A 16,557-nucleotide genomic window follows, 5' to 3' on the forward strand; every position below is an offset into this window, starting at 1 on the left:
TACTTCTGTCAGCATTACATAATTTGGCACCATCAACTACAGTACTAGTAGCCAGTCAGAGCACACTTACTACCTGAAAAACAGTGAGAATTTCTAACGTCCAAAGATTACTGTTTTTAAATTCAATCTGAAGTTTTCATGTTCTGGATCTATAAAACCATGATTTCAATATGAAGGTTTAACGATTTCGTTCCAAGTAGATGAACTAAGATACACAATCATTCATTCAAAGAACCAACACCAAGTCACCCCTGATAAGTTTCCATTATTTCATCTCCCCCACTTACCTTCAGATCTCTGTGTACAATTCCCATGTTATGTATGTAAAATACACCTTCCACCAATTCTTGAAAAATTTTTGTTGCAACACTGGCCATAACATAAGGACCTGAAGTTAAAAAAAAAAAAAAAAAAGAAGGAAGTTTTGTTTCTCTAATTTTTTGGAGTTTTTTGCTTATTACATTAACATCTAAATGTTAAATGCAGTTCCAAATACAGTAACTTCTGACACATACACAACATTCAGATTTTTAACAAAGTCAATACTCCAAAACGGTTCAAACCTAGAAACTGGCAGGGAGCGCTCCTCAGCTAGCAAAGCCATCACAAACGAGCACTCAACAGTGGGTGGACTGTCCCCACAAAGAGACTTCTGATTTCACTCAGAGCCCCTGTATAAATTACACTGTAAACAATTCTCAGGCATCAGGTGGCTATGGTTAAGTCCCCTTCAACCCCTGACATCCTGGGGTTTAAGGCTAATAAATCTGGTATCCTTGCCCACTGTGGACTGGAGACATTATTACAAATAATGGAAGAAGATAAATTATGTAAGCCCACGGGGTGAGCTTCATCATCTGGAAGATTTGGAATGCATTTTCTAAAAACAACTAAAAAACGATGTGTATGGGGAAAAGTAAGTGAATTAATTCATCTGTTAATATGACATAACATGTGAACTTAGAGGGTGGAGAGGTTTTGTAGGACTAAAACAAATAAATTGATAAAAAAAATCCTGGAGTTTTTCCAGTCAAGTAAGTTTAGTACTATGGTAAGCATGTACTAGCTCTGCTGTATTCAATCATTTTCAATCATAAACCTATTGTTTACCTTCAAGCACAAGAACACCACACGCTACCTTCTCCCTGAATGAGCCCACTTTGTCATACAGCTCAATCCTATTCCACACTCTCCTGACCCTACCTAGCATATAACTAGGGACCTCAAGTACATGAGAAGACAGACAACTCTGTGTGTGTGTGTGTGTGTGTGTGTGTGTGTGTGTGTGTGTGTGTAAAAGCAATGGCTCCACTATAAGTTCATCTACTGTGGCCTATGACTCCCCCTTACCCTGAAGTGACAACCTCCTACCTAGGTAGAAATGCAAGGAGGGTTTTTGACTTTTCACAACTATATCATTGACAACCTTCCTTTGTCTTTAATATAGTTCTCATTTTAACCCACCTAACACATCCAAATGGTGGACGACTGTTAGAGAATTCAGTCATCACATACAATAAGTTCCCATTCACTCAGTGCTACAGCCTTGACACTTACTGCTTTTATCCTCTCAACAACCCCATAAAACTGGAATCACCCACGTATTACAGTGAGGAAAAGACTGAGAGCAGTTACTGACTTGCCCAAAACCTTATACCTGGTGAGTATTAGAGCCAGAATTCAAACCCAGGTCTCTCACTCATGGGACTGCTAAGAATGACTGACGTAAAATGTAACTGCTCTAAGGCAATACATACAGTGCTAGAATACTACAAAGCTAACATGTTTTATTTTAAACTATTTTCTAAAGAAAAATATATATCACGCTACTGTTACCATACATATCTTGCCTTCACTGTTTTGACAGGTTTACTGTACTGGATGGTACAGAGTTCTCATCCCACACTTCATGAGGGACTCATTTCCCACATGGAAGGTTAAAGGTCAACAGGACACATGATTTAATACACCATTCTCCTTTTCATAAAGACATTGCTCATGCAGCAGGCAAAGGATACAATTTCACAAGGCACTGAAGACACCCCACACACTACCTGCCACGAGTGAACTGTGCTGACTGGCGTGTCCTAGGTACACGGCAAGCTAGAGAAGAGGGTGTGGGGGGGTATCGAGGAGCTGCCGGAGGGAGACCTCGTGTTTCTGTCTCCTCTAAGATTTTAAGTAGGTTAACGGACCTATATTTCAGACCAAATAGAGGGTCACAGTGTCATTAGGAGTAAACAGTGATTAATGATCAATAGTTCACTGAATGTTTACTTAAAAATCAGGCCACTCGTATCCCCTATTTTGATCATCTAATACAGCGAATTTCAACTTTGGCCACACATTAGAATCAACAAGAGAACTTTCAGAAAAAAAAATACCAAAGGCCAAGCCCTATCCAAGACCAATTATATAAAAATATTACTGGTGTGGTCCCAGACAACAGCCCTTTAAAAAAATTGATTTTTTAGAACAATCTTAGATTTACAGAAAACGTGGACGATAGCAGACAGTTCCCATTTACCCCAACCCAGGTCTCCCTGTTGTACCTTACACCAATGCACCAATATTGCTACCAGTCCGCAGTTTATTCACACTTCCATAGTTTTTACCTAATGTCCTTTTTCTGTTCCAGGACTCGACCCAGGACACCACATTACGTTTAGTTGTCATATCTCTTTGAGGCTCCTCTGGTCTGTAACAGTTTCTCACTTTCCCTGTGTATGATGACGTTGGCAGTTTTGAGAAGTACTGGTCAGGTATTCTGTAGAATGTCCCTCAGTTGGGGTTTGTCTGAGGTTTTTCTCATGATTAGACTGGGGTTGTGGATTTTGGGGGGGAAGACCACAGAGACAGAGCGCTCTCTCACCATGTCTTATCAAGGCCACATACTATCAAAGAAGGGGTTATAACGTCATTTGGAGTGAAGAGCAAATGAACTATCACTGCTGATGTTCACCTTGATCACTAGCTGAGGTGATGTTTGTCAGGTTCCTCCCCTGTAAAGTTCTTTACTGACAACATCTTTTTAAAAGTTCCCCTGGTGATTCCAATGTGCAGCCCAAGTTGAGAACCACTGCTATAATATTTTTAAACTATTAACCTAACAACATTTCCAGGAATATACAACTGCAGGGGAGGGAGTAGTGGGGGGCGGGGGGCATCTGGATCTTGATGGGGATAAACTCTGGGCCACATACCCTTCTACTGGGGCTTCTTTAAAGGTGTTTTTTTTTTTTTTTTGTAAAAGTACACGTTTTCAGGTTAAAAAAATAAAAAAAGTATTTAAATTTTTTAAATAAAAAAATTTTAAATTAAGAAAAAATTTTTAAAGACCTTTTCCACCCAAAATCATTTACCTAAATTCTAGCGTTACTGCTTAAATATCAATAAATTATGTCTCACAGAGAAATTTAACTTCCAAATACCCATTTGTTTTTTAAAAATGTTGAAATAAGCATAATTGTTTCTTTGGTTTAAAACAAGTGATTTTTTTTTTCCCTTCTAATCTAAAGCACCTGGAGGCAGATGGCAGCAGATCCTGCTGCCTTTATTTCCCAGCCTGGTACTTACAGACCCACATGGTACTTACAGACCCACACGGTACTTACAGACCCACACGGTACTTACAGACCCACACGGTATTTACAGACCCACACAGCACTACAGACCCACACGGAACTGCAGACCCACACGGTACTTACAAACCCATACGGTACTACAGACCCACATGGTACCACAGATCCACATGGTACTTACACGCAGCTTCGTCCACACACTCACGGCCCCGCTTGTTTCTCTCTACTATCCAGTCCCACAGTGAGAGCTCACACAGCTGCATCTGGATATGCAGCATCAGGTGGTACTGCACCTAGGGGGCGACACAACACAGGCTCCCATCTTTGTGCCATTCACTCCCGTTAGTCAACAACTACTCCTCTAGGACAAGCATTGGCCTAAGTGATGAGGACAGAGACAACTGACACAGGCCTGCCCCAAACGCCCAAAGCCTAGTGAAGGAGATGGAGAAGTAAAGCAATACTTATAACGAATGGCATGTCCTAATCCAAGTGGGCAGGCGCAGGCCCACTGGAGTTAGGCAGCCATCAAAGGGCAGAAGCTCGTGAATGTGACACTGAGGCACCGGGCCTGGACTGTTTGGTATGCTCACTACATACACAGTTGTTAAAGCTCAGATCAAGTATCAAAGAATGGCTATGTGGTATCCTGCTACTCTGTGTATACCCCAGAGTATTTATATAGTTTGGCTGGCTTCACATTATACATAACTAATAACTTGTTTAAGGAAAAGTAAAAATTAAGCTCACTGTAGCCCATTCGTTGAGGCATCCAGGAAAATTTTCCAAATGCATTACAGAGAAATAAAACTATTCTGATTTAAAATCCCTCAAACCCAATTCCTCTGTATTCAGGTGAACCTATTCAATGTTTTTTGTTTCACAAAAAAAATATAGAGTCACATTCCTGGACAAGAATTAACTCTGCGTGTGTGTATACATACGAGGTATGATCAAAAAATTACAGTGAATGCTGCTGCCGAGTGCCATCCATGGAAAGTCAGGGATCTTTAATACGGGAAGTGGTGCCTCAAACCTTAGTAACCGTGTGTGACAAGTTTCAACTTGTTCAGTGCAGTCAGTTGGGTGTTGAACTACGTTTGAGAGAAGGTGTGTCTAAAGCAGGGGTATCCAAACTGCAGCCCAATCCATTTTTAATTGGCCCGCAGCAAATTCCAAAAATATATTTAGTTTACTTAAATAAACCAGGTGAGGCAATACGTACTTCACCTCAAGTGAGGGGACCGGCTGTTTGTGTATTTTAACGAATATGGCCCTTGGTGAAAAACGTTGAAAAAAGTTTGGACACCCCTGGTCTAAAGTGTGGTAAAACATCCTCCATCATGACAACGCTCCATGTCACACATCGCCTCTGGTATGGCAATTTCTGTCAAATAAAAACATTACACTGTGTCCTCATCCTTATTCAACGGATCTGGCACCGTGCAACTCCTGGCTCTTCCCCAAAGTCAAAATGATTCAGGATATCGAGGCAGCCACGACAGCACAACTAAAGATACTCATGAAAGAGGACCTCCAGAACTGCTTCAGAAAGTGGCAAGAACGATGGGGTAAGTATGTTCAAAGAGGGGGTGTGGCAGGCATTTTTAAGGGAATTAATGGCAATGTATCTTTTACTGTAATAATTATTTTTATTTAAACATTCACTGTACTGTTTGATCATACCTCGTAGATGGATTTCACAGTTCTGTAATCCAACATGACAGATTATGTGTAGACCCTGTTAAGTTCAAGTTTTTAAAATACTGATAGTCATTACTAGTGAGACTACCTGGGAGTCTCACCAGCAGATTAGTATAACCCTCAGCAAGAGTATCCTGAACACTGACCTGGCGATCCTACTCAGACTCTCTCCTAAAGCCATGTCCCCCAAAGTAGAAAACCTGTCTGCATGAATATTTTTATAGCACGATGCTAACATACAAGAGAAATAGAGAGTGCATGACGCTTCCAAGTCCAGGGTACATGTGTGGGAATATCTATAGGAGGGAATGACTCAGTCAGGAAGGTCCGAAAAGGAAGAGCAGGAGTTAACTATGTGAAGGAAGGAAGACCAGATATGAAGACCCGAGGAAAGAAGAAACAGCAGAGGGCAGAAGAGCTAGAAGAGGGAAGAGTGGAAGGTGAGAAGTCAGCTGAGAGACAGAAGGCCCCACCGAGCCACAGTGATTATGGGTAAACATCAAATTGGTAGGTTCCAGGAAAGTCATCTACCTCTGTCATCCCCAACAAGTTTAAGTTTTCTTCAGAAGATTCCTCGGTGGATGTGAAATTCTCTTCTAAGCCTGAATTAAGCCTACGCGGCGGGTGAATCTCAACAGACCTGGACGACAAACCAGACAAGCCATTTCCTTGGAACTCAATGGATGACTCTAATTCATTAGCATCTCTGGTGAGTAATTTGGTGGTATAGTTCACCAATCTGTTATTCTGATTTTCAATTCCAGATTCCAAGGATTTTTCTTCTTCTGAGGTGTACTCAGCAAAGATAATGGATGAGCTATTACTTTCATCATTTTTAACATCAGACTGATCGCTGGAGGGAAAAAAAAAACAGTAAGGATAAAAATCAATGTCAAAAAAAGTAATTCAACTGTCATTTCAAATCTGTATGAGTCTTACTGATAAACTCCTGAAAAAAAAATGGCAGCAAATCTGTGTAGCAGCCACATTTATTTAAAATATTGACTGGAAATATCTGAGGAAGAAATAATTTAACATTTCATAATGAAAATAAGCAAAAAGAAAAGCCTAAAACACTACTGAGCTTCTAATAGCAAAAGACGAAGGCAGCCTAATGCAGGTGATAGGAGGTTGTATGTAACCAGTAAAGTCCACACCAGTCCACATACCTGTCATCCTCCTGGCTGGGGATCACTTTCAGAGATGGCAACTGAAGAGCAATTCTATCTGCTGAGCAAAAACAAAAACTAATTTCAAACAGCCCAAGTTTTTAATTTATAGTCCAAGGCAGGGCTAAATTACCCAAATAACACCAAAGGAGGTTACAAGTCTGAACATGGCATGTCCTTCTGGCAAAACACAATACGAGCTTATGCAAAGCAGCGGCACATTTTAGGAACTATAAAACAGAGCTGTTCCATGACACAAGGGGTCAGCAGACTCCTGGGAACGATCTGACAGTAAGTATTTCGGGTTTTGTGGGGCCCTGCGGGCCCTGTTTTAAAAGCCACCAGACAATACAATGAACGAGCATGTGTTCTCATACGCTGTATTTATTACTGACACTGAAATGTTGAATATAATTTTCAAAGTATTCTTTTGATTTCTTATAACTACTTAAAAATGTGTGGAGGGGGGAACGACAAACAAACCATTCTCAACTTATGGGATGCACACAAACAGGAACAGACCAGACATGGCCCATGGCCGCAGTCTGCTCAATCCTCAACTCTACCATCTGACTCTACTGCTTACCTTGTGTTCGGGCCATGTGAACGTGTTCTATCCAAGCAGTGTGGTAACCTACAATATTAGGGTGCTGCAGACCCGCCAGCACCTTCACTTCCCGTAGCACCTAAAGAGGAAACATACTTAGATCTGGCTTTTACTGGCAATTTGTTAAATGTTCATGGTATCGACTACTACTAGTTCCAGAGTAAAAGCAGCAAAAGCCCCTCTGTGTAAGCAATCTCATCTATGTTAAAACAATGGGAATGTTTTTGTGAGAGACAAACGCAATTGCTACAGCAACTAAGCATACATGTATATAGCACTTTATATGCTACATAGTTCATTTATAATCACTCTCCTATAAGTAAGTCCAGTCTTCAAGGTGAATAAAACCATGGTTGTCAGCACTATTTCAAGGGTGGGAGACAGAAGTGGTTTAGAGGACTAGGTCATTTGCCCAGGACCATTCCGCATGTACAGGAGAATATTGGGACCTGACTGAGCTCATGTTTTTCCATAACAAGCTGTATTGTACATGAATGGTTTCCTCAAAAAATTAATTTCCCCAGTGATGACCATGAAATGTGGTCAATCTGAAAGCCCTATAAAAAAGTCATATAAAAATTTAGTTTTGATGTTTATTTTACTGTAACCCATTCCTAGTAAACTGGCAATCCATATCACCTAGTATTTGCGAAATACACACACACACACACACACACACACACACACACACACTCTCACACACAAACAGGGAAAAAAACTACTAAATACTCGATTGTTCAAAATAAATAAATTTTGAAAATCATACCTTCATGCAATCTGTCTTAGTTGCACCCTTAATCAGGATTTTTTTAATTGCATAATACTGACCATCTAATTTATTCCTGACCTAAAAAGTAGAAGAGACAAAGCATATTGTGCCATTAAATTGCAACTGAGGAAAGAAAGTTCTTTTAACCTGAGCTTAGATCATCCAAACTAGCCAGAGATAAAATTCAGCTAAAGACCTGCATCCTGTCTACTATGTTCAGGGAAGCTGGCAGTGGGCAGGCAGACCACAATCTTTTCAAAATGCAATTCGAGTCCAGCTCCAAGGAGCTGCAGGTCTGAGAATGCGCATGGTAGTCAAAGGGCTCTGTCTGGGCCACATCACAAGGGCACCACTTTTTTCAGTAATATATTCTTAATAAATATACAATAAAACCTCAGTTTCCAGAATCCACCTAAACCTCCAACATGGTTAGGAAAAAAATAAAACCTGCCAACTTCCCCATAGATGACAAATCTTAATGAAAAGTAAACATACATGACAAAGGAATTTTCCTTTGAGCTCTTTAAATAACAATAACAAAAATAACTTCTTAAAATACATTTGTTTAGAGTAACAGGTCAAGGAGAATATGTAGAAAACAACCTTGTAAACTCGTCCATATCCACCTTTTCCTAAGATGGCAAGCTCTTCAAACTCATTTAAGTAACGTGAAGTTTGTGCTTCAAAGGTTACTTCCCTTGATCTAAAAGTTAAATACAGTCAATATTAAAACATGCGAGCATCAGAACGTTCTAGGGTAGTTCACGTTCACTGTACTACTGCCTCATTTATCACTAAATTGTGATAATTTAGAAAAGGATGAGCAAAATTGAAATGTTTCATTCTCGATCAAAAAAACATTTGCTACGCAAATCGAGAGTGGAATAAAGGTAGCAGGGAGATCATTCATCTAATTTTAAGTATTTTATTAGTGATTAGTATTCGATGACTAACAGGCAGAAGTTGATTAGCAGAGGTCAGTAATAAAGTTACTTAAATTCCTTAATGATCCAGACCAGTTACAGATTTCAAACTAGCATTTCCTAAATCTAGCCAAAATTCAGTGGTTTTCCCAATAGATTGGACATCAGTACTCTGAATTAGGGGTGGAGCTTATGGAACCCACAGAGACTGGGGGGAACCGGGGATCAAAAAGGTGGGAAATGAGAAGTAAAGCAAATCTTGGAGCACTAATTAATTGCTGAGAACAAAGTTTGCAATTTCCATAAACAAGCCTATCTACATTATTTTTTAACCCAAACTAATTTCTGATTAATTCAGGATTCTTAATCCTGATTTCTTTTTGGATGGTTTAATCTTACATAATCACAAAAGTATTTATTACATACCTGATCTTCTGGATATGAGAATTATCCTCACAAGGATCCTAAAATCAAAGTGATTTTTAAAAGCATTTCAAAAATTTCATGGAGTAAGGAATCTATCAAAATTCAATGTCACATTAATAGTCCAAAATGCTTAAACAATATATTTTTTAAAAGATTCAATGGCTTTTCCAATATTACCTAAGAGTATTACCTATATATTGAAAATACTTCCCTCTTAATCAAAAATAACTAGTAAAAGTTATATTCTTGCTGTGCACTGACAAAGCTGAGAAGCTACCAAGAAGCTCCATCAGCAAATAATGTGATTTTACCTTCAAAACTGACCATTTCTCACATCTCCACTGCTACCACCCATCCCAAGCCACCGTCATCTCCTCTCGCCTGTATGATGCACCTGTCTCTCTGCTTGTGCCCTTGGCCTCTCTCGGCCTAATCTCAACACAGCAGCTGCTGTGATCCCATTAAGATTTAAGTCAGATTCCATCACTCCTCTGCTCAAAATCCTGCCATGCTTCCCATTTTACTCGGTGTGAAAACCAAAGACATGTAAGTGGTCACAAGCACCAGTTCCATCCAACCTTCTTGCTGCCCTCTTGCCCCATCTCTCCCACCCACCCCCTTGCTTCCTCCAGCCAGAAGGCTGCCTTTCAGCTTCCCTCGGCCAAGCACACGGCTCCCTGGGGCACTACTGTGACTGGGCCTGGAGCACTTTTCCCTCCAGGTATCTGCATGGCCCCTGTCTCAACTCCAGCTCCTGATTCCAACAACAGTCTCACTGAGGACCTTCCTGGCAACCCTACGTAACATTCACAAATTTTCTAAGCCCCTGACTGCTTTCTGTCTCGCCTTACCACTTGTCACCATCTAACAGCCCGTTTCTTTTTACAGTTTTATTTTTCTGTTGTTTACTGTCCCCTCACCAGAACAGAAGCTCCATGAGGGCAGGGATTCTATTTTGTTTACTGCTTGAACTGCAGCACCTACAGGAGAGCCTAACACACAGTAATCATTCAATAAATATTTGTCGAATAAACAAATTAAAGTTAACGTTTTTATAGACCCGTATTATAATCAGGATTTCGTAACGCTTTAAAAAAGTCCTCTTGAAATCAAAATGTTTTTGTCACAAAGTATGCATTTTAGTGCTTACCTGCCAAACTCTCTCTTTCGCTGACCTCATTAAATGAGTAATGGCTCTGTTGTGATGCAGTCTCAATGAGCTGAACTCATCGCTACAGGTGAAAGAAGACAGCAGCCCCATTTTGATAAAGGTCTGACAAAGTACTAGAAAAAGAATACGGAAAACTATTGGAAAGGCCATCAATAAGATGGCTATTTTTTTAAAGAGTACACAGAGAACAAAGAGTAATAACAGCCTCTATAAGGAAACAAGTTACATTTATACACACATTACAACTTGGGGACTGACCCTCTACTAGCAAAGCAACCACTGGTCCAGTCCCTGATCAGGAACACGCCTGTAATTACTTCTCTGATACTGACCAGTCTTTTTCTCACCATGCCTGGTCAGTCAGTTAAGTACTAAGCTCCATCCATTAAAAAGGCAAGAAAAAGTGTAAACAGAGTAATGCTCTCACATTCAAGCACATTGTACTTCGCTGGCAGGCACTGAGACAACAAAAAAGGCAGGAGTGGAAACGAATGACTAGAACTGACAACAAAGTGAGTAGTAATTGTTTTCTATTATGGAGTATCTTTAACCAGCATTGAAAAGGCATACATGCGATGTGTGTACAGACCAAATACTAGGGGGAAAGTGAAGTCTTAAGTCATGACAGCGGGCTCCTCAGGAAAAGAAGTTTCTATAGAAGTATTGGCTTTTACTCATTCAAGCAATATAGATCCATATAGGACATCTTCCTACATGGAAAACTCCGCATTTAGATTATCCACCAACTGAATCACACAAAAACATTTATTTAAATAGACTTTGTTTAAAAACTCAGTCATTCAAAAAAATCTTAAATCAGCAGGATTTGCTTTAACTAGGAGCAAGGTCACTATATTAAAATCATTCTAACCTGCTTTTCTCTACGGTGAGTCCAATACAATGACCCCCAGCTACCAATGCTTTGGAACCTACAGAACATTCTTTTTTTGTACAACCCACCTCCCCGCCACTTATTCAGCAAAAGCAGTGTACACCGTACAAATAATGTTCACCATTTTTCATGCCCCATCAAGCTTATGAAAATGATCATCTGCCTTTAAATAAAAGCATTACATTCAAAGACCACATAAGGGAATCTATAAGTTTGAGGATTTCTAACACCAAACAAGACTTGGAAAGACGTTTTAGGTAGAAAACATCCTTAGAATCTGATTGGAGCTATTAAAGAAGCCACACTGGTCTCGGTCAATGAACTGAACGAGAAACACCGTAGTATATAACTCTGCTTACTTCTGTGCTCACATTTCTCATACAAGGAATTCTGGCAGGAACCAAAATAGAAATTTTCAACAACTGTGGCATAAGAAGGAAAGTATTTGGTCTTTGTCTCTGGTTCCTGGCACCCAGCTCCTAAGTGCTAGGGTTGCTTGGAGCATGTTTTCTTTTAATATTTGGTCTCTGACCCAGTTTGTGACACAAGAGCTCCTAAGACCCTTGGAATCTCCAGAGTGAAGAGTGTCTTTCTGCAGGCTAATGAGGTGGCTGAGGCCCCCTAGAAAGCTTCAAGATGGGGACCAGTCACCAGAAAGACCAAGCCACGATTAGAAGCTTAAAACTTTCAGCTCCACCCCCCATTCTCTGGGGATGGGAGACGGCTGGAGATTGAGTTCATCTCATGATGGTGCCAACATGATAAAGCCTCCATAAAAATCCCTAATACAGGGTTCGAAGAGCTTCTGGGAAACACATCCACACGCCAGGAGGGTGGTGCACCCCAACTCCACGGGGACAGAAGCTGCTGCACTCTGGACCCTATCAGACCTCACCGCATGTACCTCATCGGGCTGTTTATCTGCGTCCGTTATCACACCCTTTATTACATAATAAACCTGTAAGCATAAGTAAGTGTCCTCTGAGTTCTGTGAGCTATTATAGCCAATTGTCAAACCTGAGGGAAGGGGGGGTAGTGGACATCAATTTAGATCCAAATCAGACACAAGTATGGGTAACCTGAGGACCCTGGGGACACACTACTCACAAAGGCACCTGAAATAAGGGCAGTCTTGTGTGACGGAGCCCTTGACCATGGGATTTGACACTGACTCCAAACCGTAGGACACCCAGCTAGTATCCAAGAACTGGTCGGGGCAGGAAAAACAACCCCGCACATGTGGTACAGGGAGTGTGCAGAGGGAAACAGCGTCTAGTCAACACCCCAAAAGGCTGCTGTTCGGTGCTCAGGTCAAGAACTGGTTCAGAGGGAATGGCTGTGGTTTTTCATTCACCTGCTCACCGACTAAACCATAACAGATCTTCACAAATTACATGAATTATTGTTACAGATACAAAAGAACCAGCTCTTATCCATATAAATATGCACAATTTAATGGTTATTACTCTTTTGGGCCCCCCAGTGATTATATTCATAAGGAATTACCAAGAGGAAAACATGAAATGAATTTAAGAAATATAAACCATTGACACTTAACATCACATTTTTATATACCTGCAGCTTCTCAGACCCGCAGCACTAAATAACAGTGTTTGTACAAGTTTTATAAAGCAAGATTAGTTCATTCTTACTAACATTTGAACACCTGTCTTGAACGAAGTGGGTTTGGTTCATGCACATGGCTCAAGTGTTCCAGCAAAGAAACAAGCAACAGCTGGTTTGCAACGGCAAAAGGGAATGTCGGCTGCTGTTGGGGTCCTTTTAACACCTGTAGCTCTGCTGGGACATCAGATTCTAAAAATTAAAAAGGGAAAAAAATTTCATAAATAGTCAACATATCTCATAATGACAAAACAGCACATTCTAATTAACGGAACAAAGTATTTTAACTTACAGAAGTAAGAAACAAAGCAGCAGTTAAACTGTGTGGGGTTAGTCAAGACAGACTTTCTGGAACTGAGTTTTGACTTGAATTCCCGAAGTTGGAAGACTAACAGAAAGAGGCCATTGGGGGGAGGGAGAGAGTTTTGGTAGTAACAATGTACGCAAAGGCAGAAATAAATACATGAACAAATAAAGGTTCAAGCAAACAAGCAGGAACAGGGTGGCTTCCTGCCATTGAGAGGACAGCCCAGGCCCAGGCATAAGGAACCAAGCTGAGCAGAGGGGAAGGGAAACAGAGGAAGGACAGAAACTTCGTTTTGAGCATGAGCCTCTATGTACCAGGCGTTTTTATGCACGATCTCATTTAATCTTCACAGGACAGTAAACGGTAAGTGTTACCATTCCCATTTTACAGATGAGGACACTGATCTCCTCACAGGGTAAGGAACTTTTGGAAGCAGGCAGATCAGACCGACTCTCAAGCCACGCCCACTGTCCTCTTTTCACCACACAAGATCAACCAGACAGACAAGTTGGCACTTACAACTGAAGGTCATAAGTTCTTACTTATTGTTTTAGTAATACATTATTGAACAGGCCAAAAACACAATGAAGGAAAAATGTTTGAGGAAACTGTTCTGGAAACATGTAATGGGGAGCCTAGAAGGAGGCATACAACAGTGAACAGGAGACGTTAGGATAAGCTAGTAAAGGAAGTATGTAACAAAAACATGGAAAGAAAAAGGTCCCAGAGAGATGAAGAAAAAATGGACTGGCCAGGATGTAAAACACTAGGAATGGGAGGACGGAGGTGTTAATGAGTGGAAATGAGTAAAAAGGGGGTGTCAGAGGAAAGATGAGACAACTCAAATGCTCAATAGCTGTTGACCCAACTCAAGTGGAAATGACACAGGGACCATAGACCCTACACCTGCTAAAATCATCCCATTTCAAATATTCTATTCCACTCTCCTCTACGAACGACTAAAGGTCCTGGAAAACCCAAGTTTTCAAATCCAGGCTTCATTCACCAATTTCCTCTGTGACCTTCAGGTGGACAAAAAAAGACCTGCACGTTTGTAGATGTGCTACTCATTTTAAATAAATACTTACTGTCGGAATATGGGAAAGAAAAAGGATAAAAAATGTGGCCATGTAAAAACTTCTCTATGTAAAGACATTCTTAAAGTTAAAATAAGAATTACAAATTCAGATATAGTACATATATCTGTACTATACACGACAAGAAAAGGTAATAAAATTTATAGAACTTACAAACTATTAAAAAATAAAGCACAATTAAGATTCAAAGAGCTTCAACATAACTAGTAACTAATGACATACACATTAAAATAACTACAGTACAGAGTTTGCCATCAGATTGCTAACTACTGACAACCTGGAATACCTGGTGTTGTTATGGGCATAGAAAAAAGACATTTTCGAACACAATAGGATACAAGTGTTTGGAACCTTTGGCAATACATCCTAGAATTTAAAATGTGCAAATCTTTGACCCGGCACCTGTACTTTTGGAAATACATACCAAGGAAGTAACTAAGCAAAGCACAACAGCCAAATATGTACAAGATGTTCAGCATAACACTGTTTAGAGTATTGAAACAGCGTTAAGTTACATACACATACGAGTGACAAGATACTACGCAGCTGTTCAAAACGACTGTGTACAGAAAGCATCATAAATAGTTCACTATCAAGTCAAAGAGGCTGGCTATCAATCAGGAACACGAATGAAAGGCAGGCGAGATAGTTTCAAACAAACCAAAACACCCTTTCTGGTCATCATGTTAGCAAGATGTATCAAGACCTTTTTTTTAATAGCATCTTTCTTTCACCCAACAAATTCTACTCTGTGGATCTGTTCTAAAGAAATAATCAGATATTAACAAAGATTTATGTATACAGACATCAAACCCATTATTATTTCTAATGGTTAAAAAAAAAAAAGAAAAAGCAAACCTATTTTCCAACAATTGAGCAAAGACTACAGAAATGATAGTACAGAATGCGATAGTCTTAAAGTAATATTTTAAAGGCTAATTTATCGCAAGAAAATGCTAATGTCACATTTAGAGAGCAGAACATCAAATGTTTACCATACTACTACGATCACAATTTTAAAGTCTATTTATTTTACAGCTATATAAATCTATACACACAAAAAGAATGGAAAGAACTACACAGACAAAACATTTGCCCTCTCTTTTCAATGATACATCGACAGAATTTGTAAAAGGAATGAAATTACAGTGGACATGCCATTGTGTAGTCTGCCTTTTTGATCCATAGGCCTCTAGCTGGCATACAGCAGCTCTGAATAAATAGTTGCAAATGAATACACCAAATTGTTAGCACTGAGTTAGCCCCTGGGGTGCAAAGGTGACTTTCCCTTCTTTTTCCTTGACTCCTTTAAATTTTTGTGAATGACTTCTCTAAATTTCTATCTTATTTGGACAAAAATCGAAACAAATCTTTAATCTAGTCATGATACCTTTCTTTGACAAATAGTTTTTAACACAAAATTCATCAAATATGTTGTCTCCAGCTACACCAAAATGTAAACAGTAATCTCTAGGTAATGAGATTATGGTTTTTAAATCTTCTTCAGGCTTTTCTATATTTTCAACATAGTCTGTAATGTGAACTTTTAAAAATATACACTGAATTGTTAACAATGGTGAGATTACGGTTAGGAGGGTTTTCTAGTTCTTTATACTTTCCTATGTTCTACAATGAGAAAATTCTACTATTTAATAAAAAAAAACAAAAGAGAATGGCTGGTCCGTGGAGTAGAAAGAACCTAATAAACCAAGAAAATGAGAACTTTAAGACCAGTGGACTCATGCAAGAAGGAAGAAAACTGAAAGGAAATGAAGTCTGAAGCTGAAAGCTTCCCATCTCACAGTTCTGGTCAAGAGTAGAAGAGGAAAGTGGCTAAAAGGAAAGATGAAGTCAAGTCCTCTTACAAAAAATGATAAGAAGTAAGATCTATATCCTAGGTGAATTAGAGTTCTAGACTTCTGCCAAGTAGGAGGGGAGCAGACAAACCGGAAAGGGATCACCAAACTCAGTCTCCTCAGGAAAGTATAACCCAAATGGTCCATTATTAAATGAATGAGGAACCTGGAGGGTTAATCCAAGGGAAAATTTGGGAAAACTCGTGTCAGATGAAAGAAGAAAAATGAATGAGTCTGACAATGGGCTTACCGTTGGCCTCCTTCTAATGCATGCTGTTCCACGGGGGAAAACATACAGTCACTGATCAAAGGCTCATGCCAGCTCTAGAAGAAGCCCTACACAATAAACTCCTGCAGAGCACCGGTTTCAGAGTTACACTTAGGTTTACACCATTAACCGGCACAGCGACCTCCTCCCATCACACAGAAGAC

General features: G+C 39.8%; 1 protein-coding gene across 3 annotated transcripts in view; it reads right to left on the reverse strand.

The window, feature by feature from the left end:
• EIF2AK1 (eukaryotic translation initiation factor 2 alpha kinase 1) overlaps positions 1–16,557 on the reverse strand; it is a 28,398-nt gene that overhangs the window by 10,021 nt on the left and 1,820 nt on the right. For 2 of the 3 annotated variants that reach the window (XM_074313934.1, XM_019716469.2), the window contains exons 2-11: positions 12,899–13,057; positions 10,330–10,463; positions 9,180–9,217; positions 8,434–8,533; positions 7,828–7,908; positions 7,041–7,140; positions 6,455–6,515; positions 5,817–6,138; positions 3,763–3,874; positions 288–388 (exon numbers count right to left, since the gene is read on the reverse strand). In XM_074313934.1, the coding sequence (XP_074170035.1) occupies positions 288–388; positions 3,763–3,874; positions 5,817–6,138; positions 6,455–6,515; positions 7,041–7,140; positions 7,828–7,908; positions 8,434–8,533; positions 9,180–9,217; positions 10,330–10,463; positions 12,899–13,057 (1,208 nt within the window). The remainder of the gene's footprint in view (positions 1–287; positions 389–3,762; positions 3,875–5,816; positions 6,139–6,454; positions 6,516–7,040; positions 7,141–7,827; positions 7,909–8,433; positions 8,534–9,179; positions 9,218–10,329; positions 10,464–12,898; positions 13,058–16,557) is intronic. The other variant, XM_019716470.2, reaches the window with a different exon arrangement.

Source organism: Rhinolophus sinicus, linkage group LG10 (assembly GCF_036562045.2).
Source record: "Rhinolophus sinicus isolate RSC01 linkage group LG10, ASM3656204v1, whole genome shotgun sequence".
Lineage (NCBI taxonomy): Eukaryota > Metazoa > Chordata > Mammalia > Chiroptera > Rhinolophidae > Rhinolophus > Rhinolophus sinicus.